The sequence below is a fragment of the Amblyomma americanum genome, chromosome 5 (genome assembly GCF_052857255.1).
Source record: "Amblyomma americanum isolate KBUSLIRL-KWMA chromosome 5, ASM5285725v1, whole genome shotgun sequence".
Taxonomy (NCBI): Eukaryota; Metazoa; Arthropoda; class Arachnida; order Ixodida; family Ixodidae; genus Amblyomma; species Amblyomma americanum.
The window spans coordinates 1,589,213-1,615,105 of record NC_135501.1 but is presented as its reverse complement, the minus strand read 5'-3'; the positions used below and the strand labels follow the sequence as shown (position 1 = coordinate 1,615,105).

At 50.0% G+C, this 25,893-nt stretch overlaps 1 protein-coding gene across 4 annotated transcripts in view; it reads left to right on the top strand.

Annotated features, from left to right (window-relative positions):
• The window catches only part of LOC144132229 (isoaspartyl peptidase/L-asparaginase), an 86,805-nt gene that overhangs the window by 43,748 nt on the left and 17,164 nt on the right, over positions 1-25,893 (top strand). For all 4 annotated transcript variants that reach the window (XR_013314726.1, XR_013314725.1, XM_077664484.1 and 1 more), the window contains 3 exons: positions 13,968-14,165; positions 16,637-16,779; positions 18,098-18,264. Coding sequence is in view for 2 of the 4 variants with exons in the window: in XM_077664483.1 (XP_077520609.1) it covers positions 13,968-14,165; positions 16,637-16,779; positions 18,098-18,264 (508 nt within the window). In the remaining 2 variants the exon portion in view is untranslated. The remainder of the gene's footprint in view (positions 1-13,967; positions 14,166-16,636; positions 16,780-18,097; positions 18,265-25,893) is intronic.

Here is a 25,893-nt window from a genome sequence, read left to right as displayed (position 1 = left end):
TCGTACCAGGAGCCGGGCCATCTCTTTCAGGTTTTCTCTTATGTTCTTTTTCTTTTTCGTGTTTGCACTTACAACTAGCGCAATGAGCGGCAACATGGCAAAGAGGGTCATTTTTTCTGGCGCATTCGTGCTCTATTAACCTCTTATTCAGGCGTCGCCCTATTTGCCCAACATAGGCAGCACCGCACTTGAAGGGTGTCTGGTATACCACGTTTTCTTTGCAGTCAACGGAGGGTGACACATGTCGAACCTGGCAACCAACCTTTTTTGCTTGTTGTCCCTGCGAGACTTGTTTGCAAATGGCATTCAGTTTTCTAGGGGCAGAAAATATGACATCGACGTCGTACCTGCCTGCAACCTTCTTGAGGCCGTGCGACATGCCATGCTTGTAAGGGACTACAGCCAGTCTTCTTTTCTCCTTCCTTTCACTGGAGCTACCGCTCTTAACACTTTTAAGCAGCTTTTTCAGAAGCCCTAGAGATGACACGATCTGGGTAACCATTAGCCCATAACCTGCACGCTTGTGCAGTAATGCCGTCAGCAATCCTTTCGTGACATGACTTTTTCTGGACAGATTTCAGGCACGATAGTGCTATGCCTTCCTTGATCAGCTTGGAGTGACCCGATGAAAAGTTCAGCAACGGTTTTGCAGACCTCGGTCGGTAACTCCAGCGAACATGTTCACGTTCGATAAACAAAGCCACATCTAAAAACTGAAGCTGATTATCATTTTGGATCTCAATGGTGAACTTGAGCCCGCATCCATATTCGTTGAAAACTTTCAAAACATCAACCAGCGGTTTTGGGAAGCTGCCTGCACAGGTGATAACCAGGTAGTCATCTACGTACCTGAAAATACGAGTGACCAAGTCTTTTGACGCACTGTTTATGCCAGTGTCAACACCGCTAAGGAAAATATCAGCCAAATCAGTACAACTCTAGATCCAATGCAAACACCGGCTGCTTGTACATATGATATTCCTTGCCATTCTACCACGGTCGCAGACAAATAAAAAGGCAGAATTTCTAAAAAGCTTTCAATGGACACTCTGCATTGGTCAATAAAGGCACATTCATCGTTATCCTGGGTAATGCATCTCTTCACAGTGTTCATCAGTTTACGGTGTGGCAAATAATAATATAGGTCCACCACGTCTATGCTGAACAACGAGCAGGTTCCAAGATTATCTAGCTTGAGGTAATCCACCAAGGCTTCAGAATTCGGTATCAAAAACGGGTCGTGCACAACTTGCACATGACATAGGTTGTTCCCCCCCCCCACCTTTTGTCGTTTTTTTTCTGTTTTTATTGTATACGTTCACTATATATTACCACTTTTCGTTCTTCAATAAACTCAGTTGCTAGTCAGCGCTTGTCCCGCTTTTGTTGCGCTGTTCACCCACCATGAATGCTTACTGACCGCAGCAAGCGGCATATCCCCATGCCATGTCTTCTAGAAATGGGCAGTGGTCCTATCACGGTTTGTAGTTCTGGAGGCAGGTTGGCACTTTTGATGGAAAAAGAGAGTAGCCGTGCTCTGCATGTGGCTGTCACGATGAGGCTGATGCAGACAGAAGAATCTTGATGGGACCGCAACAAAGATGAGCCCGGTGGAGAAGAAATTCGATCCAAGAGTGGAATTAGCCGGGCCAGTTGGTCCATGACACATAAATAACAGCGCGACAGACGGGACAATAAGGAAGAGGCATGAACCAACTGTCCCAGCTAATTCCACTCTTGGATAATATAGGAATTGAGCACTACAGTATTGACGAAATGAGGATTTACAATCGCATAAAGCAAACTGAACTGTCATCTTCAGAACAAAAACGTGTCATAATTCATTTATTTCCAAAACCAGCGCAAACTGGAACGACCTTCCTCCCTCCAGCGCTGCCATTTCTGACATTAACAACTTCAAGACCACTGTATTTTCTGCCACTTTGTAAACTAATATTGTATAATATGCACTGTTTTTGTTAAGTACCAATACCACTCCCTTCTGTAATGCCGTCAGGCCTGGAAAGTATTCGAAATAAATAAATAAATCTTGCAGTGAACCGTTCATTATCAGTGCATTCCGCTGCATGACCATATCTCGGAAAAATATCACTGATTATGTTTTAAGTGCCCGGTGTTTTTTCTTTTTTTTTCAGGAGTGAGTTATCGCTTACGCCCTCTCCATTGTACCCCGCAAGAAAAGTAATGCTTCCTTTGCTTTTATCACTAGGTGGTGCTTCTTGGATGGAGCGGCAACCACAATCTACTAAAACTTTTGTCCACAACAGCTTTGCGCGTGGAAACCAAGATGGGCACTACTCTATTGTACATAACTGTTAAAACAGCACAACACAAGTGCCGGACAAGGAGGAGACATAACACGAGCACTGACTTTCAACTGTGTTATTTCTTGCTGCCGTCACACAGGAAGTGCAAGCATGAAAGAGAAACAAAAGTTTTGGATTACTGACAAGCAGGCCAAATTGCTGAAGTCATTGCTGCTTGCCAACCGGCTAAAAACACACCTGTTTCCCGTGCATTCGATGTGCATAGCCTTAGTAATTTCTCTAACCTGCTGGTCATTATGACGGTCGACAATCTGACTTTGTTCGAGCAGAGGCATGCATGGCCTAGATCTTGTTCCACATTGATAGCAGTGCAGGCTGAGGTTGCTCTGACTGCTCTCAGTGGCAGTGTAGTTATGTTCTCTTAACCTGCTGCTAACGCATTGGCCGGTTGTCCCACAAGATAGCAGTATGTGATAAACAGCACCCTCCTCACGAGTGACAAATCATTTCTGGTGTCTACTTTGCATGCTTTTTTTTCTTTTTGGTTGCTTATGGGTCTCTCATTTTGCAAAGCATCGACAATTTGAGAGGTGCCGAAAACACCACTTCAACACCTGCTCATTTCCCCGTCTTCTTTAGGTTGTGAAAGGTCTAGTGAATATAGTAACTACAGCCATTTTCCTGGGATCCTGCTGTCCTCTTTTATCATCATTTTTTTCTGACTGCCGTATTTTTCTTTTTCCATTTTTGGAGCATGCCTTCAGCCACACCCACCATGAGTGGCTCGGGTGCCCAGAATCAAAGTTATTGGAGCTGTTGCTTCAAGCATTCTTGAAGCATGTGTTCGCATGAGCTTTTTAGCATATTTGTCACACTGTACTTGATGATGCTCCTCTTTACCTGTTTAGTCATTGCCTGATAAGGCTAGTAGTAGTGCAACTACAAGTATACTCCATAGCATAGTGGAATCTCAACCAAAGCGTGTCCTAATTTGAAGGTGATACAAACCTTTCGGATTTTGCAGCCACAGTGTGTCATGTACAGCCTATCTTGTTTCTGAACAATGCAAACACTTCTCTGGCTCACATGGAATGGCCATTTGAGGCGTGCTCACTGGAGAGCGGTAGACTGTCATGCATGCCCTCCTATCCGGGAAAGGTCATCATGAGAGACCTTTTCCACATGTGGTCATTGGCGAAATAAAAACAGTCTGAGAGGATGAAAATGGTGATGTCCTGTGCAAGGGACAACTCGTTTGTCAATGCGATAGCATCGAAAGTGGCTGGAGGGCTTGTAATGAATTGCCAAGGTGTCGCTTTGGATTGTTGCTATGCTGACACTGAAGCAGCCCTCCAAGGCCTACAGCTTCACTGTGCTGCAGACGCCATAAATTCATCCCAACCTCAGGGGTGGACGTAGTGGGCTTGCCTCTTTGCTATTCATGTCTGCATGGGATGTGAAACTGCTTTGCTTCATTGTCGATAGTACATTTATAAATTCATCCCAACCTCAGGGGTGGACGTAGTGGGCTTGCCTCTCTGCTATTCTTGTCTGCATGGGATGTGAAACTGCTTTGCTTTATTGTCGATAGTACATTTATAATTAATTTATTCCTGTCTGAACAGTGTCCTTCCCTGTTCAGCTTGTGGTTGTGGTGAGATGATAACTCCATGTATTGAGATAGCATAATGACAGGCAAGTTGGTTAGGCATCTTGTTTGCAGAAACTCGCAGAATGTAGTAACAGGTCAGGGTACAGGACTAGTGCAGATTTAATTCAGTTGAATTCAGTTTTACTTCTTTCAGATGTATTCACAATTCTGGAATGGTTAACAGGGAAAAAACCATGTAACTTGGTAAAATGTTTAGGGGAATCCCTCAAGGCGGAGTAGATTTGTAATAAGGGAGTAATTACCCATGGCCATCCACCTAAGTGCAGCCATACGGCTACAAAGGAAAACTATACAGCTTTCTCATATATCGCCAGTGGAACATGAAAAACGTAGTCGCCAACTCGTCGCTGCTGTCTTCTTGGATATCATAAGGGCCTACGATAATGTACTTCATGACGCCATCCTTGATGCCCTTGACGGCATAGGTGTTCGCGGCCGGATGTACTCGTGGATTGTGAGCTACTTCAACGGCCGGTCCGTTTACATGTCTACGCCTGATGGAGAGACTACCCGTCATCAGGTTTGCCGTGGAGTTCCTCAGGGAGGAACTTCATGAGGGAGGTTCTCAGCCCAACCATTTTTAACGTGGCATTGGTTGGACTGGTGAGTGAACTTCCCACTCACATTCACATCATTGCCTATGCTGATGACATCTGCATATGGGCTTCGGATTCGACACGTCCGCAAATGCGCGCGAGATTACAATGTGCCATGTCATCTACTTCAAGGTACCTACGACGTCGGGGTTTGCACTTAGCAGCTGAAAAATGTCCTGTGGTCGCAAGTCTGTCTGCCGCTACCTGGTAACACTTCAAGGGGTTGCAATACCATATGTCTCCCACCACAGATTTTTGGGCATTATCACTGACCGCGATCTGTCATGGTCGAGGCATATAAATATGCTAAAGAAAAGTCTCACTCTTTTTTGCCATGTCCTTCGCTTCATAGCAGGCATTAAATGGGGCCCAATGGAGTGCTCCTCACCAAGACTTTACTATACTCTCTTTATAGGCTACATTCGTTACAGCCTTCCTGTACTCTATACCATGAGCATTTCCTGCTTGCGGACATTAGAGAGTGTCCAAGCACAAGCGCTCAAAATATGCCTCGGATTAGCACGTTGTGCTTCGAACAAAGGCAAGGTTGAGGAATCTCGTGCGTGCCCAATATCGATCTACTTGTCACACGAACCACTTCGTGTATATTTACGCGCGCTTACACGGCACCGCTGTCACCCGCTGACGGAGATTTTTGATGAGCGACCGGACAGCAGTTTTGCATGTGCACTGCACTTCCATCGATCCGAATTGCTATCAGACTATGCCCTGCCGCATCATCCCTTGCAGCCGCCATAGGTGATGGCTCAGCCTTCAGTATGCCTGCATGTCCCTGGCATAATCCAGAAATCTGTGATGCTGGTTAGCAGACTGAAGCAACTTGCTCTTGCCTATATCTGGTCAGAATACCAAAACTGTGTGCACATATACACGGATGGATCTGCGTCACCAAAGGCATCAACAGTAGATTTCACAATCCCCGCTCAGTAGACGACCCGCAGATTCATTTTAGAACACAAGTATACTTCAACCGCTGCAGAGCTTGCGGGCCTTCGGGAAGCGATTCGCCACATCTGCGTAGAACCGCCTCGGGAGCGGTGCATTTTCACTGCCTGTAAAAATGCATTACAAATTTTGGGATGCTTCCTACGCCACACTGCCTACCAAGCTCTGGCTCTTTATATCATTAGTCTCCTGTCATTTGCTCAGGAAAAAGGCCACTGGATAGTGTTCCAGTGGATCCCTGGACACTGCGGACTCGATGGAAATGAGACCGCTGACGATGAAGCAGGGCACGCCTTCAGCAGTGGCCTGCGTACAGCTGTGCCGTTCTTTAGACCGGACACTACTTGTCTCCTTTCGGAATTAATGAGGAGTGTGACGGCTAGGTACTGGGCCCTGCCAGACACTTGACACATACGCCTTAAACGGCTAGATCCGGCGATGACCTTTTTTGTTCCTTGCGAAATACCACGCCCTATTGCATGCATAATCCATAGATTACGTTTAAACGTCGCCTTCACATGCAAATACTTGCACTTAATAGGACAAGCGGACTCCCCGGACTGTACCACATGTGGCGTGCAAGAGACTATAGAACATGTTTTAGTGGTGTGTCCAGCATATACACAAAGACTCATGCTTGCATCTTTTTTGAAGTCTATGGACACAAGGCCCCTCTCAGAGGATTTGATCCTCGGTGCTTGGCTAGATAGTTTGAAAACTGTACAGGCAATGTGAGTGCTCACGCTTTTTAAGCGACACGGACCTTGCCTCGCGTTTGTGATGTTAGAAAATGTGCATTGTTTTTTATGTATTTTTTCATCTGCCTCCTCCCATCATCATCGCCCTCTACTGTGACCCTCTTTTTTCTCCTCTTCCCATTCCCCAGTGCAGAGTAGCAGGCCAGATATTTTTCTCAGGCCAAACTCTCTGCCTTTCAAGTCAATAAACCCTCTCTCTCTCTATACAGCTTTCTCAGAAACTTCGTAGTTAAAGAAAATTTCATCCTGGTCCGAGGTTTAAACCCGGACCACCGCTTCACCGGAGCAGTCGCTCTATAAGTGAGCTAACCGGGACGGCAAGCTTATGGTAGGGCGAGAGCGAATTGATCAATAACTCGAAGTGGGAACAGTGTTGGTCTGATATTTAGGGGAATCCTCCAAGGGGGAGCAGATTTTTCCCAGTTAGCTTAGTTGGTAGAGCGACTGCTCCGGTGAAGCGGTGGTCCCGGGTTCGAACCTCGGAGCAGGATGAATTTTTCTTTAACTGCGAGGTTTCTGAGAAAGCTGTATAGCTTTCCTTTGTAGCCATGTGGCTGCGCTTGGGTGGATGCCAATGAGTAATTACTCCCTTATTACTGTGTAATGACAGCTTGAATAGGCCACGCACCTGATCTGCAACAGCAGTTTTGACGTTGAGTCTGGAAAGCACAGCACACAAATTAAAGAAGGTAACAAAATAGATACCGCCTCTAAGGGAGTGTAGGCTGTACAAAATGAAAACATATTGTTATGGCCGTAGGCTTTGACAAAGATGTTGACGAAGCATGGTGCTTGTGTGTGGTAGACAAGAAGAACGAAGTGTATTCCGGCCCTGGCCCTTATTCTATGGCTCCTCTGCTGTCTCTTTCTGTATATATTAATCCCCTTCTGTAAATATATATTTCTACCCGTTACATTATTGGTGGAGCTGCTGGGTACCGCAATAGCCAAGATGGAACTCCGCAACAGACTTCTTCTTTCAAGTTGTTCCACTGTGCCACTCGAAGGGGATGATGCACCAGTGCCTGCCACCCCCACAGTCATCATTGCGCACCCACGCGACCCCAGGACCTTCTGCGGAACAGATGGTAGTGACGTGGAGGACTGACTCGCGATGTATGAGCGCATCAGCACACACAACCGATGGGATCGTACCCTTAAGCTCGCCAACGTGATCTACCTGAAGGGTACAGTGCAGGTGTGGTTCGAGACCCATGAGGACGACCTCACCAGTTGGGAGACCTGCAAGCAGAAGCTCCATGAGCTGTACAGTAAGCTGATTAGCCGACAGCTTGCTGCTAAAAAAGAGCTTGCCTGCCGCGCGCAAAAGTCCACGGAGTCCTACGTATCGTACATCTAGGATGTGTTAGCACTGTTCTTGAAAGTCGACGGCACGATGTTCAAGAGTGGGTCATGTCCTTAAAGGCATTGCGGATGACTCCTCTAACCTCGTTTATAGGAACTGTGCGACGGTTGATGGGATCATTCAGGAATGCCGCTGCTTCGAACAAGCGAAGAGCTGCTGCATCACCCATTAGTTCACGCAGCTACCGAATACAGCTGCAACGTCATCGTGCGTTGACCCGGACCCACCTTGCACCACGCCAACATCTGAGAGCCTGACGCGGATTGTACGTCGCGAACTGCAGGTAATGTCACCTGCCGCTTTGCCGCCTCTGGCACCCGACCAAACAACTTCAGTCTTATTCAAGCAGTCATCCGGCAAGAATTCGCAAATCTGGGTCTGAAACCAGTGTGCTCAATCAGTTCTGAACATGCCAGCCGCGTTTCTCCGGTCCTCACCCTCGGCCCCCATACTATACTCGCTGCTGCCGCAACCCAGATGGATGGAGAACATCTGATGACAGGTCCACCTGTTTTAACTGTTCTCGAGTTGGCTACATTTCTCGACGCTGCCAAAGCCCACCAACGTCGACCTACCACTGCTATCCGGACTCTGTCTATTTATGCTGCTCTTCTTCACCGTCTGAACCGCACTTCTCGAGCCTCGATGCCCAGACCCCTTCTCATCAACTGCTCGTCGTCACCCAACGCCGTCGCTCTTCATCGCCCTGACCTCGCCCACCCATCATCCCCTGCCTCGTATGCCCGCCTACATTTCAAAAAGTGATGGCTGCAGTGTCTGGAGGTGATGCTGCTCTCACAACCCGACCCAAAAGTCTTCCCTTGACTTTCCGAACCAGACGCAACTTGATCGACATATATGTGGATGATGTGCTTGTCACAGCATTGATCGATACCAGCGTGCAGGTGTCAGTTACGTCTTCCATGCTTCAGTGTCGCTTGTGGAAAGTGCCGACGCTTGCCCCCTCAGTCGTTGTCCATGTGGCTCATGGCAGAACATCTGCCATAGTTGGCATGTGCACTGCCTGTGTGTCGATCACGGGACGCTATATTTCTGTTTTATTTACTGTCCTTGCTTACTGCCCTCAAGACATCATCCTCAGGGTTGACTTCCTCTCCGACCATTCCGCCATTATCAATTGCGCCTCATATGTAGTCCAGCTCGACCTACCTCTTGTGACAGAACACGCCAACCCCATTGTCAACCGCCTGTGTACTGCTGACTTTGTCTGTCTGGCACCTGAAGCCGCGACCTACATTTCCTACATTTCGCGACCTACATCCCTCCTGTTCCTCATGGTGACTACATCGTTTCTCTCATTAAGGAAGTTCTCCTAGCGAAAGACCCTGCTCTTCTGCACACAGTCGTCAGCATTTTCAAGAACCATACATACCTTCCAGTTTTCAACTCTGCCACTTATGTCCAGCCGATTCCTCAAGGTATTGCACCAGCGACCCTTAGCCCAACATACGAATGCCACACCTCAGCTCTTACCGTGTCCATTCCATCCTCCTCTAGTCACCTATCGTCTGCTGCAGCCGTGCCAGCCGACGAGCATTCGAAAATAATAGCTCCCGACCTGTCGCTTGCCCAAGCTTGTAAACTTCAATGTGCTTTGGAGTCTTTCCATGCCGTCTTTGATTTTGACGATCGCCCATTGGGCCGAACATCCGTTGCTGCACATAAAATAAACACCGGCGACTCTTCCCCTGTTCATCGGCAGCCGTACAGTCTCCAGAGCTGAACGGACCGTCATCCAACAGGAAGTTGACAAGATGCTCGGCAAGGACATTATTGAGCCCTCCTCAAGTCCATGGGCCTCTCCTGTGGTCTTAATCAAGAAGAAGGATGGTACCTGGCGCTTTTGCATCGATTACCGCCACCTCAACCGAATGACAAAAAAAAAAGACGTCTATTCATTACCCCGTATATATGATGCCCTGGACTGCCTTCATGGAGCCACCTATTTCGCATCTATCAATCTTCGTTCCGGATATTTTCAGATTTCTGTGGATGATATGGACCGTGAAAAAACGGCCTTCATTTCTCCGACGGTCTGTATCAATTTAAAGTAATGCCGTTTGGTCTATGCAATTCTCTGGCCACTTTTGAGCGGATGATGGACTTGCTTCTTCTAGGATTCAAATGGTCAACATGTCTGTGTTACCTCGACGATGTTGTAGTCTTCTCGCCGTCCTTTGAAGCTCATCTTGAAAGGCTTTCAGCGATCTTTGCCCTTTTTCTCGACGCTCAACTCCTCGAAGTGTCAATTCGGCTGCTGCCAGCTCACAATCCTCAGCCATCTCGTCGATGCTTTGGAAATACGCCCGAACCCAAATAAAATCCGCTCTGACAAAGACTTCCTTATTCCCCAGTCTCCAAAGGATGTTCGCAGCTTTATTGGCCTTTGTTCGTACTTCCGCCACTTCGAAATTTCGCAGCTATCGCCCGTCCACTCACAGATCTCCTGAGGAACGACGTTCTCTTAACCTGGGGCCTCACCCAAGTGGAAGCCTTTTCAGCGCTCATCACCTTGCTGACCACACCACCTATTTTAGCCCATTTTGACCCATCAGCCCCTACTGAAGTTAGCACCGACGGCAGTGGACATGGGATAAGTGCTGTGTTAGCCCAGTGCCAGCAGGGCCACGAACACGTCATTGCGTAAATCAGTCATCTTCGTTCGGCCGCCGAGCGCAACTACTCCATCACTGAGCGTGAATGCCTGGCTCTCGTTTGGGCAGTTGCTAAATTTCGCCCTTACCTCTTCGGCCATCCTTTCATCGTCGTGACGGACCACCACGCCCTTTGCTGGCTTTCTTCTCTCAAGGACTCCACAGGATGTCTTGGTCATTGGGCCTTAAGACTACAGGAGTACTCGTTCAACGTAGTGTACAAGTCCAGACGTCTCCATCAGGACACTGACTGCTTATCTCATCACCCTGTGGATCCACCTGACACAAATGAAAATGCCAAGGCACCTTCTCTCTTCGCTATTTCCGACTTGCTGCGCACGTCGTTACCAAACAGCAGCGCGATCCTTCGTTACGCACGATCATTGAAGGCTTCGCCGCTGCTCGCCCCAATCCCTCACTGTGGCTTTTTGTCCTTGAGGACGGCTTTCTGTACCGGCGGAATCTCCACCCTGATGGGCCTGACCTGCTGCTTCTCGTGCCTCAACGCCTGCGCTCATCTGTCTTGTCCGAACTTCTCGACCTGTCAACCGCCGGACATCTTGGCGTGTTTCGGATGTACGACCGCGTCCGCCGACTGCGATGTGTGCCAACACAGGAAAAAACCATCTGTGCTGCCTGCTGATCACCTCAAGCCTATTGACATACCTCCCGCTCCTTTCTACCGCGTTGGTCTCGACCTTCTTGACCCTTTTCTGCTCACCCGATCTGACAATAAGTGGATTGCTGTCGCCACCGACTATGCCACAAGATACACCATCACGTGTCCGTTTCCAACGAGCTGTGCTACAAATGATGTGGACTTTCTTTTGCACGACATCATCCTTCACCATGGTGCACCACGGCAGCTCCTCACTGAACGTGGCCGCTATTCTTGTCCAAAGTCGTGGGCGACATCCTTCGGTCCTGTTCCACTCAACACCAACTCTTCACAGCCTACCATTTCCAGACTAATGGCCTTACCGAATGCCTGAATCGAACACTCACAGACATGTTATTTATGTACGTCTCTCCTGACCATTGCGATTGTGTTGAAGTTTTTCTATATATCGCATTCGCTTATAATTTGTCCCACCATGACACTTCAGGATTTTCTCCTTTCTATCTTTCATTCGGCCGCCATCCTCACTTGCCTTTGGGCACATTGTTACTGCCCATCATTGCTACGCCCACGGAATACGCACAGGATACCATTGCACGTGCCGCCATGGTACACCAAGTTGCTCACGCTCGTCTCTCCGCCTTTCAAATCAAACAGAAGGCCTTTTACGACCACCGACATCAAGCTGTCCAATTCTCCTCGGGGTCCCTTGTCCTCCTGTGGTGTCCCTCTTGCCGTATTGGACTGTCTGAAAAGCTGCTGCCTCGATACACCGGCCCTTACCAAGTCGTCCACCTTGTGACCGACGTCACATACGAGATTAGTCCTGTATCTTCTGCGACGTCATCCACCCACCCTGTGACTGATGTTGTCCATGTGGCTCGTCTTAAGCCATACCACACCCCTGATACGTCTTCTCCTTAGCACCGGGACGGTGCTTTTGCCGACAGGGTTATGTTACGGCCGTAGGCTTAGACAAAGATGATGATGAAGCATTGTGCTTGTGTTTGTGGCGGACAAGGAAGACGCAATGTATTCCGGTGCTGGCCCTTATTCTATGGCTCCTCTGCTGTCTCTTTCTGCATATATTAATCCCCTTCTGTAAATATATAGTTCTATCCGTTACATCATAAAATTGGACAAAACAATCCTTGTGAACGTGGATTCACAACCATTTCATGTCGCCTGCACAAAAGAGGAATTAATTCGAGGTGTTTAAGAGGCTTTTGGGCCGGCCTTCATCCCTGCTTCACTGATGATGATGATATGGGGCAGAACCTTTATCAGGAGAAAATCTGTGCACTGCACCGGCGGCTGATAAAATTGATATCTTGCATTGGTGCACTCATTTTTGTCCTTTTGTTTATCTCTTGCCGTTTCTTTTCGCCGCATATCTCCAAAGTTTGAGGTGCACATGCTTGCGTTTGGTTTTCACTAACCTGCCTATCTAGATAAATCTCAGCACAGGCAAAAGTGACCCCTGTGAAGGCAACTCCTGACTGTTGTTGCGCAGGGAATCATGCAACACTGGTTGCAATGAAAAAGACCAAGATCTTCTTCAGGGCCAAGGAAGACAACATATAGTCCCTCTGATATTTGACCAGAATTGGGGCTATTTTTGAACAATTATTGCAGTAATTAAAAAAAGGTAGCATAGCACGGTGTTCTGAAAGTACTGCAAGTGTTTCATGTGCTGGTTAAATTAGCAGAGAAAATCTCTACAAGCACAGCACTGTGGAGGCCTGCTGCGAAGTGGTGTGCCACCATTCGTAAATGTTGTGTCCGTTGAGTCAGCCAAGCCTGCTGTGAGTAGCTGAACACTCTTTCTTCCCACTGATGGAGTCGCAGAGGAGCACATTTTACAGCGCATGCTGTTCTCATTGGCTCCGGTCGCCACAGCCTTCACAGCACTGTAAACTGCTTGCGAGCCCGTGTGTTGTAATAAATCAAAAGTGTTTGCCGTTGTATTTTTTGCGCAATGCCTGTTTTTTGCAATGATTCACCCATTTTGTATTTTCTTTGCCAAACTGGTGGCCAGAGCAACCAGGTCCCCTCCTCCTCAGCCATGTGCGTAAGCCCTTGAAACCTTAAGATGGAGTATAGCTCCCGTATCAGCAAGTGCTGTCATTTTGAGACATACCCATCCTGACTCAAACAGCCACAGGATATAAGTGGCATCAAGGTGTATTGTTGGCCAATTTGGGTGGTGGGTTCTTAGTCCTATGTTTTCTGTGCTGTTTTCCTGCAGAATGTGAGGGGCACCTTCGATATGTTCTCTCCTGCACAGTCATGCAGCTCCATCCTGTGGCCGCCTGGTTGGAAGCTGTGCACAAACAGCTCATGTGTCTCCCTGTACTGGACACAAGCACTTGACAAAAATGTGGTAGCGATAGCAAGGCATTGCGGTGAAGAAGGCTTACACGCACCAACTGGCTGCAGCTAGAAGGACTCCCCTCTGCACACAGTGTGTGTGAACTGCCCACTTAACATAGCGTTTGAACTCCACAGTGTCACTGGTGAAGCTATCCTAGTTGTACCAGTGAACAAAGGTTTTGATTAAGACAACTGCATCCAAGTTTTGTTCCCAAGAAAAATGAATTCTGTCTCTCTGTGGGTGTTCTGGTTTGGCAGCACATTTATTCCCATGAAAATCAAGTTTCTTTTATATTCAAACTCTTGACCGAAAAAGACTCTGTGATCACTGTTCGGATGTGAACCTCAGGGAACCACGTTGAAATCCTGTCGCTGCATTTTGGCTGCGAGAAGAGTCTGTGTGTTGTTGCCTGACCTGTTCTTCTCCGTGCAAATTGTACGCAGTAATCTGTCAGCAGGGGCCAGCTTCAGTGGACCTTTGTGTCACTTTAAGAGGGGGTAGTCGGAAAAGGCATTTCTGTTTCTCTTTTGGAAGCTGCGTATTTCCCACCTGACAAGATGTTTCTCTTGTTCCTATGCCGTCACTGTGCATCTCTGGGGTTTCTTCAGAATGTAGGTTCTGACAGTGTGAGACATCGTCTCATTCTGCGACAGGGACTGCTGGGATGCTGCCAGTCGTGGCTGTCCATGGTGGGGCAGGAAAAGTCTCCTTGCAGATCCTCGAGGAGAAGATGGTGGCCCTGCGTGCTGCAGTGGACGCGGGCTATGCACTGCTGGAGTGCGGCGGCACATCAGTCGATGCTGTGGAGGCAGCCGTCCGTGTGATGGAGGACCACCCTGCTTTCAATGCTGGTTAGCTGAGCTTTGTTTGGGTGGCTCTTTGTTGTGTGGTGAGATTCCACCCTTCCTCTCAACATGGCACTGGGGTTGTCATATTGATGCAGTAGCTGTAATACATCGTCGCCTCACGTGAAGCAATGTTACTTCCTATCAACAGTTGCTAATGCCAGCACATAATGGGATTGGGTGTCCCTGTGAATTTTTTCAGCTGTCTTACTGTGTCCCCATCAGAACTTCCTCACATGTCGATACAATCTCTATTACGCAAACCGGCAGTTAATAAAAGGAGCCCTGTGTAGTGGCATTGCGGCATTTCAGCGCAGAAAAACCGGCCAACAAAGAGTGTGGAATCGCATTGACATCTAAGAAGTGAGTTGAAGGCACGCTTCTTCCCACGGGTCCCCTCCTTAGGTTAGCATGCCTGTCATTGCCTTGAGAAATAGACTTGCTTCATGTCACACTCAAGTTCTCCAAAGTTTCTGCCGTAAATTCGCTGAACTTGGAAGCCGGGAGTAGCAGGGGTTGTGCATTGCGGCGCACTGGTGGAGGCTTCCTCGTTGGTTTGTGGCATAACCTGTGGGCCGCGCAAGCCACTGACTGATGCCCTCTTTCTCAGGTTTCCAGCAGCTTCATAACTGTGGGAGTAGCGCATTGCCACCATTTTTAGTGTGAGCAGACGACCGCTCACCTGTACCATTCCTTCCAGCAGTTTGGAAGCCGTTCTTCACGTAGCACTCACAATTATGTGCCCTCGTTTACAACTAGGTTAGTGTGAGCGGTAATAAATATTAGGGGAGCGATCACGCCTTGCCTTCTCACAGATGCGATGGTGGTTTACGACTGATGGCACAGCATTTTCGGAGTTGGCAAGGAACCTCACAAGTGACGGAAGTGAGGATCGGAAGTTTAACTTGCTCTTTATCACCCAATGTCCTCCACGCCCGATGAAATGGGAGAAATAGAGTGGCCTGCCAAGTGAGTGGAAAATGTCTCTTATAATGGGGTTCAACTTATACCTGGCAGAAATTGCATAGTTAACCATAGCAGAAGGTGGGAATTTTTCTGTGGCAAGCTCTCCTTTCACTGAAGAATAAATACCGCCTTCTTGCTCGGCCTCATCATCAGTGCTGCACGGCTGTCTGCGCAGGTCAAGCTGCAAGGCTCGCTGGTGTTTTACTTAAATGGCAGTGAGATGAAACAGCTACTGCGAAACAGGCTGGCACATGATCAGACAAGAGAGTTCGTTTCTTGACGATGTAAAGGAATACAAAGAAATGGCATTTGAACGTGGACTACATGAAAGGGAGAAAATTTAAGATGGCGATGCCCAGTTTTTTGTATCTACAGGTAGGCACGACACAGGAACCTTTTGTGGAGGAGACCAGCTAGAAAAGTTTGTCAGGGATCTTTGACTGATAGACTTTATCGACCTTTAAATGTGGATAGATTTATAATCGAGTTTGCTGGTGGATTGGAAAGCTACAACAGGGAGGGTGCCTTCTTCTACGACGCATTAACCACTGTCGGTTTGCTCATGTAATTAATATAAGGCCACTACGGTACAGGACAGTGACAGCAAGGGCACGGGCCATTAACGAAGAACCAGAATGAAACAAAGTTGGAATGTCACCTCACTCCCCTCTTCATGAATGACGGGACATCTCATGGTCATGCATGCATGCTGTAATAAAGCTTGTCGTTATAGAGACAGTCTTGCTGAAAACTCTTTGCGCCTGAGGGACATCCCTTGCATGAGCATTAAACCGGCAGTGCACTGCCGCAATGTTTTCAAAGAGCAGTTTTTGAGCCATGCTGTCAGTGCTGTCACACATATAAGGGGAACAAGGCACGTGCTTCAAAGAATATATTCCCCCAGCCAACTTTGGGAGCCGTTTAGAGTGAGAGCTCTGCTCATTGGGGTAAAAGCTCAGATTTCAGTCTGGATTAGACAATGGCCTTCAATGCCACGCAAGTTCAAGCTGAACTTTACTGCATGGTGGTGTGGCCGAAGCTATGGTAGTATGACCACGTGATCATATGACTATGACCACTGGGCAACTGACTTTGACATTGACCCTTGATATTCGATTTGGGACCATGCTTAACATAGCTTTCGCTTGTATAACTAGGCTGACGCCATATTTTGTCTTTTAGTCAGGTTGCCCCCTGTGTGGTGAACAGGAGTTGTTTCTTTAGAACAGGTTAGCGCTAAAAAAGGCGAACACAAGGCGAGAGAACAATGACATGACACAGATGAGCGCTCATCTGTGTCATGTCATCGTTCTCTCGCCTTGTGTTCGTCTTTTTTAGCACTAACCTGTTTCAAAGAAATGGTTAACCAACTTGCCCAGCACCAAGTTTTACTAAAACAGGAGTTATGTTATCTCATAAGTCAATTTAGTTAGGGCAGCCGTAATTTTTTATAACTGTTCAGTTGACTTGTCTTCTGTGTTGTCTGAGTGGCAGAAATGTTGCTTGTGCAGGCTATGGCTCCTCGCTGACTGAGAAGGGCACGGTCGAAATGGATGCGCTCATCATGGAGGGCACCCAGATGAAGGCCGGTGCCGTGGGGGCCGTGCGCACGGTCCGCAACCCAATCACACTGGCACGCAAGGTCATGGAACAGGTGGGCACTGCACTACGTTTGTTTTTTCTCTCTCTGTGACTGCTTTTTATGCCTACTTGTACCACCTAATGCATCGCACAGTCAGTTCTCCGTGCGAAACTTCTCTCTCTCCAGCTCTTTTATCAAGTTCTTCATGTTCACTGTGGTCCAGGCACTCTGTGGCTGGATGTTGCATGTCCTGTGGAGTCAGGGCAACATTTCCCTTCCCCGTATGAAACTTCTTTAGTTCTTGTGCTCTTGAAGTTTCGCACTTAAAGCGAAGCCCAAGAATGTGTCAAGCCAGAAAATGTTGGGGGCCATGGCATGTCACCCAATAAGAGAATTACTCCATGGCATAACGTCTGTCCGATGTCATTGAGTGGCACTGCTGCATAGTGTTAAAACGTAGTGAATGTGAGACAGCCTCAGTGATCAGTCTCACCCATGAAACAAAGCCCAAAAGGAAGTCATTGTCACAAGGAAACTGCAGTGGTGCAACAGAGTCTGGGCTGCCGCTCACTTCCCAATAGTGATCACATATTCAGTCATGAGCCTGAATGTGCTTCATCAACACAGGACCAGGATTGGATATAGTTGTCCTCTTCATTAACCCTTTGAGGGTCAGATTTTTTTGAAAAAAACTTTCCCATATGGTCAAATTACTTAATTGCAGATTTTGAATGTACAGAATGTGTAAAGTCTGGAAGGAATTGTAGAAAAAACCAGGAGCAGTATTCTGGTGTCTGCATCACTCAGAACTGGTTGAATGCATTTCATCATCCAAATATGAGCTGTCCTCTTATGAAGAAAACTGTCTTCCGATTCCGACTCTGTGAATAGAGCAAGATCACAGTCATTGCTGTCGGTGTCTGGAGAACAGGCAGTGCATTCGGCCATATCACCGCTTTGACGTGCATCTGAAGAACTCGAAGGAAACTTGGTAAACGAGGAGATTGAGAATACCTAGTGAGCTTCAGTGATAAGCAAGCTAAGGGCAACGCCAATAAAGATGGAAATCATCTTCTGCGGTGACCCCTGCAAGGGAGTGCCACTGAACATAAGAATGAAGTTTTCCAATCCTCCGTTGCGACACGCTGAAGCTAGAAGTCGGTTCTGCTTATCTCCACAGAAGGTAGCACAATCAAATTTCAAACGCTTCTTGTAAGTCCTAGAAGGTGGCACCACCTCCCAGTGACCATGCATCACCATTATGGTGCGAAATTTCAAACAGAGGGTTGAAACCGTTTCTGTAAGGCAAGGACCTTCCAGGACGGAAAACCCTGAAAAGGTTGTGCCTGCAGCTGTCTTGTCTAGTTGTGGCAAAATTTTTTGTGTGCAGACGGAGCACGTGCTGCTGGTTGGGCCGTGGGCGGACGACTATGCACGTGAGATGGGCATCCCAGCCATTGACAACAGCTCCCTGGTCTCTGCCAAGGCCACGCGGAGGCTGGAGGAGTACAAGTCCTTCCACAACACTGTGCACCAGTCCATCAACGTTGGCAAAGAGTAAGCGCTATTGCATCATTCATGGTGACAGTTTTGAAAAGCAATGAAGGCATGTATCGGCATCGTGAGGAGCAAAACCGCAAAACAAGACAGGACTGAGGCAGGCGACAACACAGGGCGGTCCTCACGATGTCCTGCCAACTGGCCTACAACCAAGTCCTTCTAAGTTATGTATCGGCACCTGTATCGGCCTGACCCTGTGTGATAATTCGGGCCGGGAACATTTCCCGGCCACGTGTGAAAGACGACACGCCAGTCGAGGGTATACCACAAACTGACTGGGCCAGTCATGTGTGCCTTTTTATTGACCGATGCGGTGGCGCCCTCCAGGGATCAATAACGTCACATCCTTCCCACCCGAAGTTAATAAAAAAACCCAAACAATTAAAATGTGATCAAGTGTAACAATGGCAGCACTTGAGTTATGGGGAATAGCGCTGTACAGGTCGACGAACCGTGGTGCCCCATCGGGGAGGTGTGGTGACAGGTGTTTGACGAGGGGACACTGTACCTTCTGCAGCCCTTGGCTGCCTTGGTTCCCCAGTTGATACCCCTGGACAGGAGATTTCAGAACTCTGATCTCTAGATATGTCGGGACTGGGCCCAGGAACGTCAGGGTCCATGACTTTGCTGGACAGTGGATTATGCTCTACCTGGGGTAGCGGGTTTGCCTGCCTGAGATGACCATGATGGCGCGTCTAACATCGTCCGTCTGCCAGTTGGAGGTCCGATGAAAACGCTCCCTGGGCTGTGACTACAGCCGGCACCCATGCAGGCCCTGGCCGAAAGTTTCTGGCGAATTCCTGATCCCCAGGCAGTCCCTGAGTCCGAGGTTTCATTCGCTGGTCCCATCTGATCTTCTGCTTGAGCTGTTTTTGCTCTATGGTGGCCCTTAGATCCGGTCGCAGCAGGTCCATTGCAGTCTTCATATTTCGTCCCAGCAGTAGGACTGGCGCAGTCCTTGTGTTTCTCCCGTGTATGTGGTTCATCGGACGTTTTGTGCACATCGTTCATCTGTATAAGGGGGAAAAGTCCAACCCACTTGCTGAAGTGATCCGTGACCACCAGCAAGAACTTGTTCCTACTCGGTGTCACGGTCCCATGATGTCACACGCCACGATTTGCCAGGGAGTCTGGCTCTTAATCAGGTGCATGAGGCCGGGTGGTAGTCCGCCTCGGGGTTTCACACTTTGGCACACAAGGCACGAGCGGGCATAGCGTATTACGTCCCTCTTCATGCCGAACCAGGTAGCGAAGCGACACAACTTAGTGCAAGTTTTGAGGCTGCTTGCATGCCCAGCGATGCACGAGTCAAGAAAGTAGCGTAACAGTGCTGCTCTCAATGCTTGTGGTATCACCACCTTGAATGCCTCGTTAGTGTCGCTCTCGGAGGGGATATACCTCAGCAGGATGCCGTCGGAATCCAGCAGATACGAATCCATCGCGCTCACAGCACTACCAGCTGTTTCCAAGCGCTCCGCAACGACAGCAAAACCAGCTGTCTCCGTGTGCGCAGCGGCCCTGCAGCCCGGCTCCCGGAGCCCGTCAAACACCTTTCGACAAAACGGATATTTCTGCTGAGCTTCAAGCAGCTCCTTTCTGCTGAACACGATCCCCACGGAACTCGCGTAGTTCACGTGGTTCACGCTCTCGCCCTGGATCAACGGTTGGTCCGTGTTCCTTACATGGGCTACGGCTTGGGTCTGTCCCTCACTTTCTCCGGCTGTCAGGTGGTCGGTCGCGTGACCTTCCTCACACTGGACAGGTGCTCGCGAGAGTGCATCAGCCACAGCGTTGCTTTTCCCTTTGTGGTAGTACACGGTGAAGTCGTAACGCTGCAGCAAGAGGGACCAACGCGCTAGGCGGCCGCTCGGCTCGCTGAGTTGTCTCAGCCAGGTGAGCGCCATGTGATCCGTCTCGATCAAAAATGCCACCGCATCGACCGACGTAGTAGTCGAACTTACGCAGAGCAAAAACTATCGCGAGACATTCCTTCTTTGTCACCGAGTAGTTTCTCTCTGCTGGCATCAACAAACGGCTCGCGAAAGCTACCGGACGGAGAACGCCTTCATGCTCCTGGAGCAACACTGCTCCTAAGCCCAGGACGCTTGCGTCGGTTTGATTCACAAACTCTCTGTTTAGATTGGGTAACTGCAACTCAGCCGTGTCAGCGAGCACTTTGGTGAGGTTGCGCAGTGCATCCTCTTGCTCGTGACCCCGACTCCAGTGCTCACCTTTCTTCAAAAGCTTTGTCAAAGGCGCCTGCAGTGCTGCGCAATCTGGGATGAACTGGCGATAAAAGTTCGCCATTCCCAGGAAGCCTCTGAGACCGGCTATATCTGTGGGCGACGGAAACTTAAGCAAAGCCTCAAGCTTATTATCGCACGGCAGAATGCGGCCTCTCTCGATTGTGAACCCCAACAGTAATATTCGGGTCGTGGCGATCTGTGCCTTCTTCTGGTTCAAAGTGATTCCCGCGGACCTCAGCCTCTCTAGGGCGTCCCTCAAGTGGTGCAGGTGTTCCTCGAACGTTTTCGAGTACACCACGATTTCGTCTAGGTACGCGAACGCATGTTGCCACTTCGCATCTCCCAGAACGCGGTCCATTAGGCGCTGATAAGTAGCGGGTGCTCCTACAAAGCCAACAGACATTCTCTTGAATTGGAAAAGGCCTCTGTGACAAGTGAAAGCAGTTTTCTCCTTGTCCCGCTCATTCATTTCAACCTGTAGGTATCCGCGGCTAGCATTAAGCGTTGTGAAGTACTTCGCCCAACCTAAGTTGGACACTAGGGAAGAAATGGCTGGAGTATGTACACGTCTTTTCTCGTAACCTCATTCAGTTTGCGGTAGTCCACGCTAAGTCGATATGTATCGTCTTTCTTTGGAACCAAGACTACCAGGAAGCCCCAAGGGCTGTTAGACCTCTCAACAACGCCAGTGTCGATAAGCTCGTCTATGGCGCTGTCCAGTGCTTTTCTCTTGGCCAAGCTAATTGGTCTAGGATTGAACTTCCAAGGCAGGGCTATTCGGTGCCTGACTAGGGTAGTGAGGCCTGGGCGGTCAGTGAATGTCGCGTTGTACTCGTAGAGGAGCGATGACAACCGTGCCTTCTCCCTCTCTGTCACGCTGTTCACTTCCGACAACAAGGGGTGCGCTGACCTTCCCTGCGCGGCAGAGCAGTTTTCTACCGCGGCAACCTTCTCTCTGCCCTCTCTCTCAGCGGCGATGGTCCGCTCGCCTCCTGGATCTCGGGCTGGCGGGGTGAATTGGTCACGGTCTCCCCCTGTTCACGCCGCGTTAGTAGTCTGAATAGTCTGCTATGCTGCGGGTGCTTTCGCGAAAAGCTTCAAGGCGCCTGACGTGCGCTCCCTGTAGCCTCCGCTGCTGATGTCTATCACAATGCGTATCTTGGCTAGGAAGCCTCATCCAAGAATTACAGGAACTGATAAACAGGGAAGATGAATGAGGCGTTGTTGCCACACGCATCTTTCCCAGCAAGCCATTATCCTAGCTGCACCGCTTGATTGTGCTGTGCCGCTAGCGAGGTGAAAAGTGGTATCGCACTCTCTCAACCGGATTTTGTTCTCTCGGAGATGGTTTAACACCTCGTCACCAAACAAAGAAGTGCTTGCTCCTGTATCGGGTAACGCGGTGAATTTCTTTCGAGCTATCGTTAGCTCAATGAACAGCACTGACAAGTCAATGGATCTTCCTACGCGACATGCCAAAGGCGCTAGCAAACCGGGGTTCTCTGTGTACGCCGCACGAGATCGAAGGTCGATCACTGGCGGCTTTGGCCGTTTTCTGACCGTGTTTGGTCATGGGTGTGGGGCGGCCACACTCGCGGGCGAAGTGTCCTGGCTGGTCGCACCGGTAGCAACGGTTGCCCGGGCCCCGATGGGCTTGGCGATGGTCGCCCCGTTCCAGTCGGTTGTCTCAAACTCACGGTGCGGACGGTGGAGGCCGCTCGTGCAGCCACGTGTCGGCCTCGCGAGCTCGCCTAGGTTCGTTGCGCTCTTCAGCAGCGTGTGCTGTTCGCAGCGCGTAGCTGAATGGGTCCAAAGCGCGGTCAGACAACTCCCAACCCCTTGGGACATACTCGTTAGCAAAGTGTGCTGACGCTTCAGCTCTGGATGGACTGCGCTGAACTGCGATTCCACGCGCAGCGCGGCTCAAGTGACAGCGATGCGGGTGGTGGCGGCCTATATGCTCGCGCAGAGAGGATGTCTCCCTGAATGTGCTTCGCCTCAGCAGCTAGCTCATCCAAATCTCAGAGCCGGCCTCTCAGGTAGGCCATGAAAGTCGGGTGCGCTTGTCTCGTGACACGCTCAACTTTCTTCGTGTTCGTACCGCGAGGGTCAGCGAGGCGATAAAGTTCATCCATCGCTCGGACGTACACTAACAGACTCATCGGCGTGCTGGGTGCGGAGCTCCAGCTCTCTCCTCAAACGCCACTCGTTTGCGGGAAGGAATTCGTTGCGGAAGCTTGCGCAAAACTCCTCCATTGTCCTCGCTCGGTTGTCGGCTAGTCGGTACCAGCGGGCCGCTTGCTCCATCAAAGAAACAGGCACAACACGCTCAAGCATTTCGGCGTCTGCTGCGATTCCTGTCACTTGCTGATAATGCAGCAGACGGTCGAGGTACTCATTTGCTCCAGTAGTGTCGTGGTACCCCGTGTAGGTAGGCTAGTCTATCCTAACACGCGGTGGCTGGCTAGAGCTCGCAAATTGTTTTGCAAAATACCCGCTAGACTCTGCATAACCTGCAATGCGTTCTGCAAGAGCACCTCGGATGATTGCGGACTAACGCCCTCGGAGTTTGGTGCAGCTGCTGATGGCGTCGAATGATGAGGCCTAGGTGCCTCATTGTCTGCGCCGCGGAGCGGCGAGGCGCCCGATGTGGAGCCCCGCATAACAGGTCTAAGTCCTGCCAGTGCGTCAAGGGATGTTCCTCGGCTATTCCGCGTGGAACGCCCAAGATTCACAAATTCAAACCCTTCCAAAGGCGCGTCAAGTAGGGAGCCGTGGCTGTGTGCCGTTAGCTCTGACAGCATGAACAAAGACTGAAGGTCAGGTCTATCGACTGTCATCCTTTGTTAGGGCGACGGCAGTCGTTCGCTCGAACAAAGGTCCCTACTCAATTGCCTAGTTCGCCCCACGTTCGGGCGACAAGATATGGGGTTACTCTACGTCCAGCCGGCCGGGAAGGTGAGCTTCCGTGCCAGCTACACGCAGGCTTTATTGAAATACACACCACGTTTCCCCAACCCGTGGCGCAGAGTCGCAGCCACGGCAGGTCCGGACGAAATAGGCAACGACAGGTAACGCTAGGAAATAGTTTATTATCCTAACGCGAGGTAAAGCACACTGCGGAAGAATGTTCTATCCGTAAAATAGATGTTCAGCAGCTCACCAAGTCGTTGACGTCAACCGGCGTTGGGTTCGCAGGCTGGCAGGCAGTGAAAGGGTTTCTCGGGGCACTCAGGTCAGTTCCGGCAGTGAGGGGCCTTTCCCGCCGCGAGTTCCTCCTTTTATCCCCTCGGGCATTGCCTCCCTAGCAGCAAATCGTTGCCGTCATGCTCACGCATGCAACCCTCTCCGCAGTAGGCAGCGCTCGGCCGTGACGTCACGTCAGTGCTGGGGCAGAAATGAGCAGAGTCGCAGGGGTGCTTCCTCTCCACATTCCTGGTGGCCAGCGCACATGTGGAAGTCATGATCGCCGCTGGCGCAGGGGACAAGGGGGGATACCAGTGTATCCCACAGTTTCTGCATGTTCATTTTTAGACCCACCATTCTGCTCTGCCTCTCAAACCCATTGATCGCGCATTGCAGTTCATTTCCTGCAAATGCCACAAGGTGTTCCATTAGTCCGTTGGAAAAAAGGCAATATGGAATCCGGAGATAAGAATGAATGGAGCGCATATGGCGGGCTTTCTCGTATCATGAATGGCAATTTGCCAATATCCCGCAAAAGAAAAGTATGCAACATTGTATCTCACCTGTACTCACCTAAGAGGCAGAAATATTGTCACGTGCTGCGCATGGGCTCTGAGGAATAAAGAAGACGTACGGCGGCTGGAAGTAGAAGAGGAAGTCAAGGATCCTGCCGCCGGCGCACCAGGCTCCTCTCGACCTGCCTTGTAAATATTATTTGTAAATAGAACCTGTAACAGTGTGGTGGAGGTGCTGGGTTGATCACCACGGATCCCTCTCGCAACCGCTGCAGCCGAAGAATCGCCGGATTGCCACCGTTGCCCGTGCAAATGCCCAAGGAAGCCGACGCACGACTGACCGGCGCCGCAACGCCCGCTTGGCACCACTACCGTGAGCCGCGGACGTTTTCCGGGAAGGCTGGCGAAGACGTGGATGATTGGCTCACCAATTACAAACGGGTGAGCAAATACAACGGCTGGGATGCCACTCTTCAGCTGGCCAATGTCGTCTTCTTTCTCGATGGCACCGCGCTAACTTGGTTCGAAAACCATGTGGCATCAATAACAAGTTGGGACCGCTTCATGGAAGAGCTCCGCAGCTGCTTCGGGGATACTGTTGCCAAACGAAAATGCGCTGAGCAGTCTTTGCTACAGAGAGTGCAAGTGCCTGGAGAGACCTGCACGACTTACATAGAAGAGGTCTTGAAGCTGTGCAACGTCGTTAATCCCAGTATGTCCGACGAAGATCGCGTTGGTCATCTCCTCAAGGGCATCGCAGAGGACGTCTACAGCTTTCTTATTAGTAAAGAAAATTTAGACTCGCCCACGGATATCATCAAGCACTGCCGCACCTTTGAAGCTCTAAAACTGCATCGAATTACTCCCAAGTTCGGTCGCCTGCCTAACGTCACCACCGTCGCCAGCATGGATTTCCACGAGCCTGTGAATGCGGCGACTCTCCCTGACGTCATTCGTCAAATCGTCCGTGACGGACTCTCCCGGAATCAAGATCTTGCGCGCCGCAGTGAGGTCCCGTATGGGAGCTGTTCTCTGCAGGCGGCTCCCGCCTACCGCTCCTCCCCTTGGAGTTTGTCTGCCCAGGCCTTTACCAGTGCTACTCGCATTGATTACAGCGACGCTCCCCGGATCACCCGCCCCGGCCCCAGGGCGCCAGCTCATCCGCAACGCCACCTGCGGCAGCCGGAGTACGATGGTCGTTTCGACACTGGCTACGAGGAGTGTTATCCCGAGTGCCCCCCCGACCCACCACTTTGTTACCGCTGTGGTATGATCGGTCACATCTCTAGATTCTGCCGTCGCCGGGGCCAGTTTTCCCGCTCCCAGCGCCAATGGTCGAACCCTCGCCTGAGTTTCAATGCGCCTGTTCATGACCGTGTCTTCACATCGTCTCAGCGCCCCTCCAGTTACGCGCCACCACGGAACGACTCCCCTGCCTCTGACCGAAGTCTGACTCCACCTTCGCACCGCTCTCGCCGCTCGCCTTCCCCCCAACGTCGTTCCCCACCGTCCCCGGGAAACTAGCGTGTGCGGCCGATGGAGGTGCGGTCGCCGGATCATTGATAGTGCCAATTCCTCTGCCCATTGTTATGTTAAGGAACCGCCTTGAAGTTTTAGTGGACGGTATTTGCGTCATGGCCTTAGTGGACACTGGTGCCACGGTGTCAGTAATGAGTTCA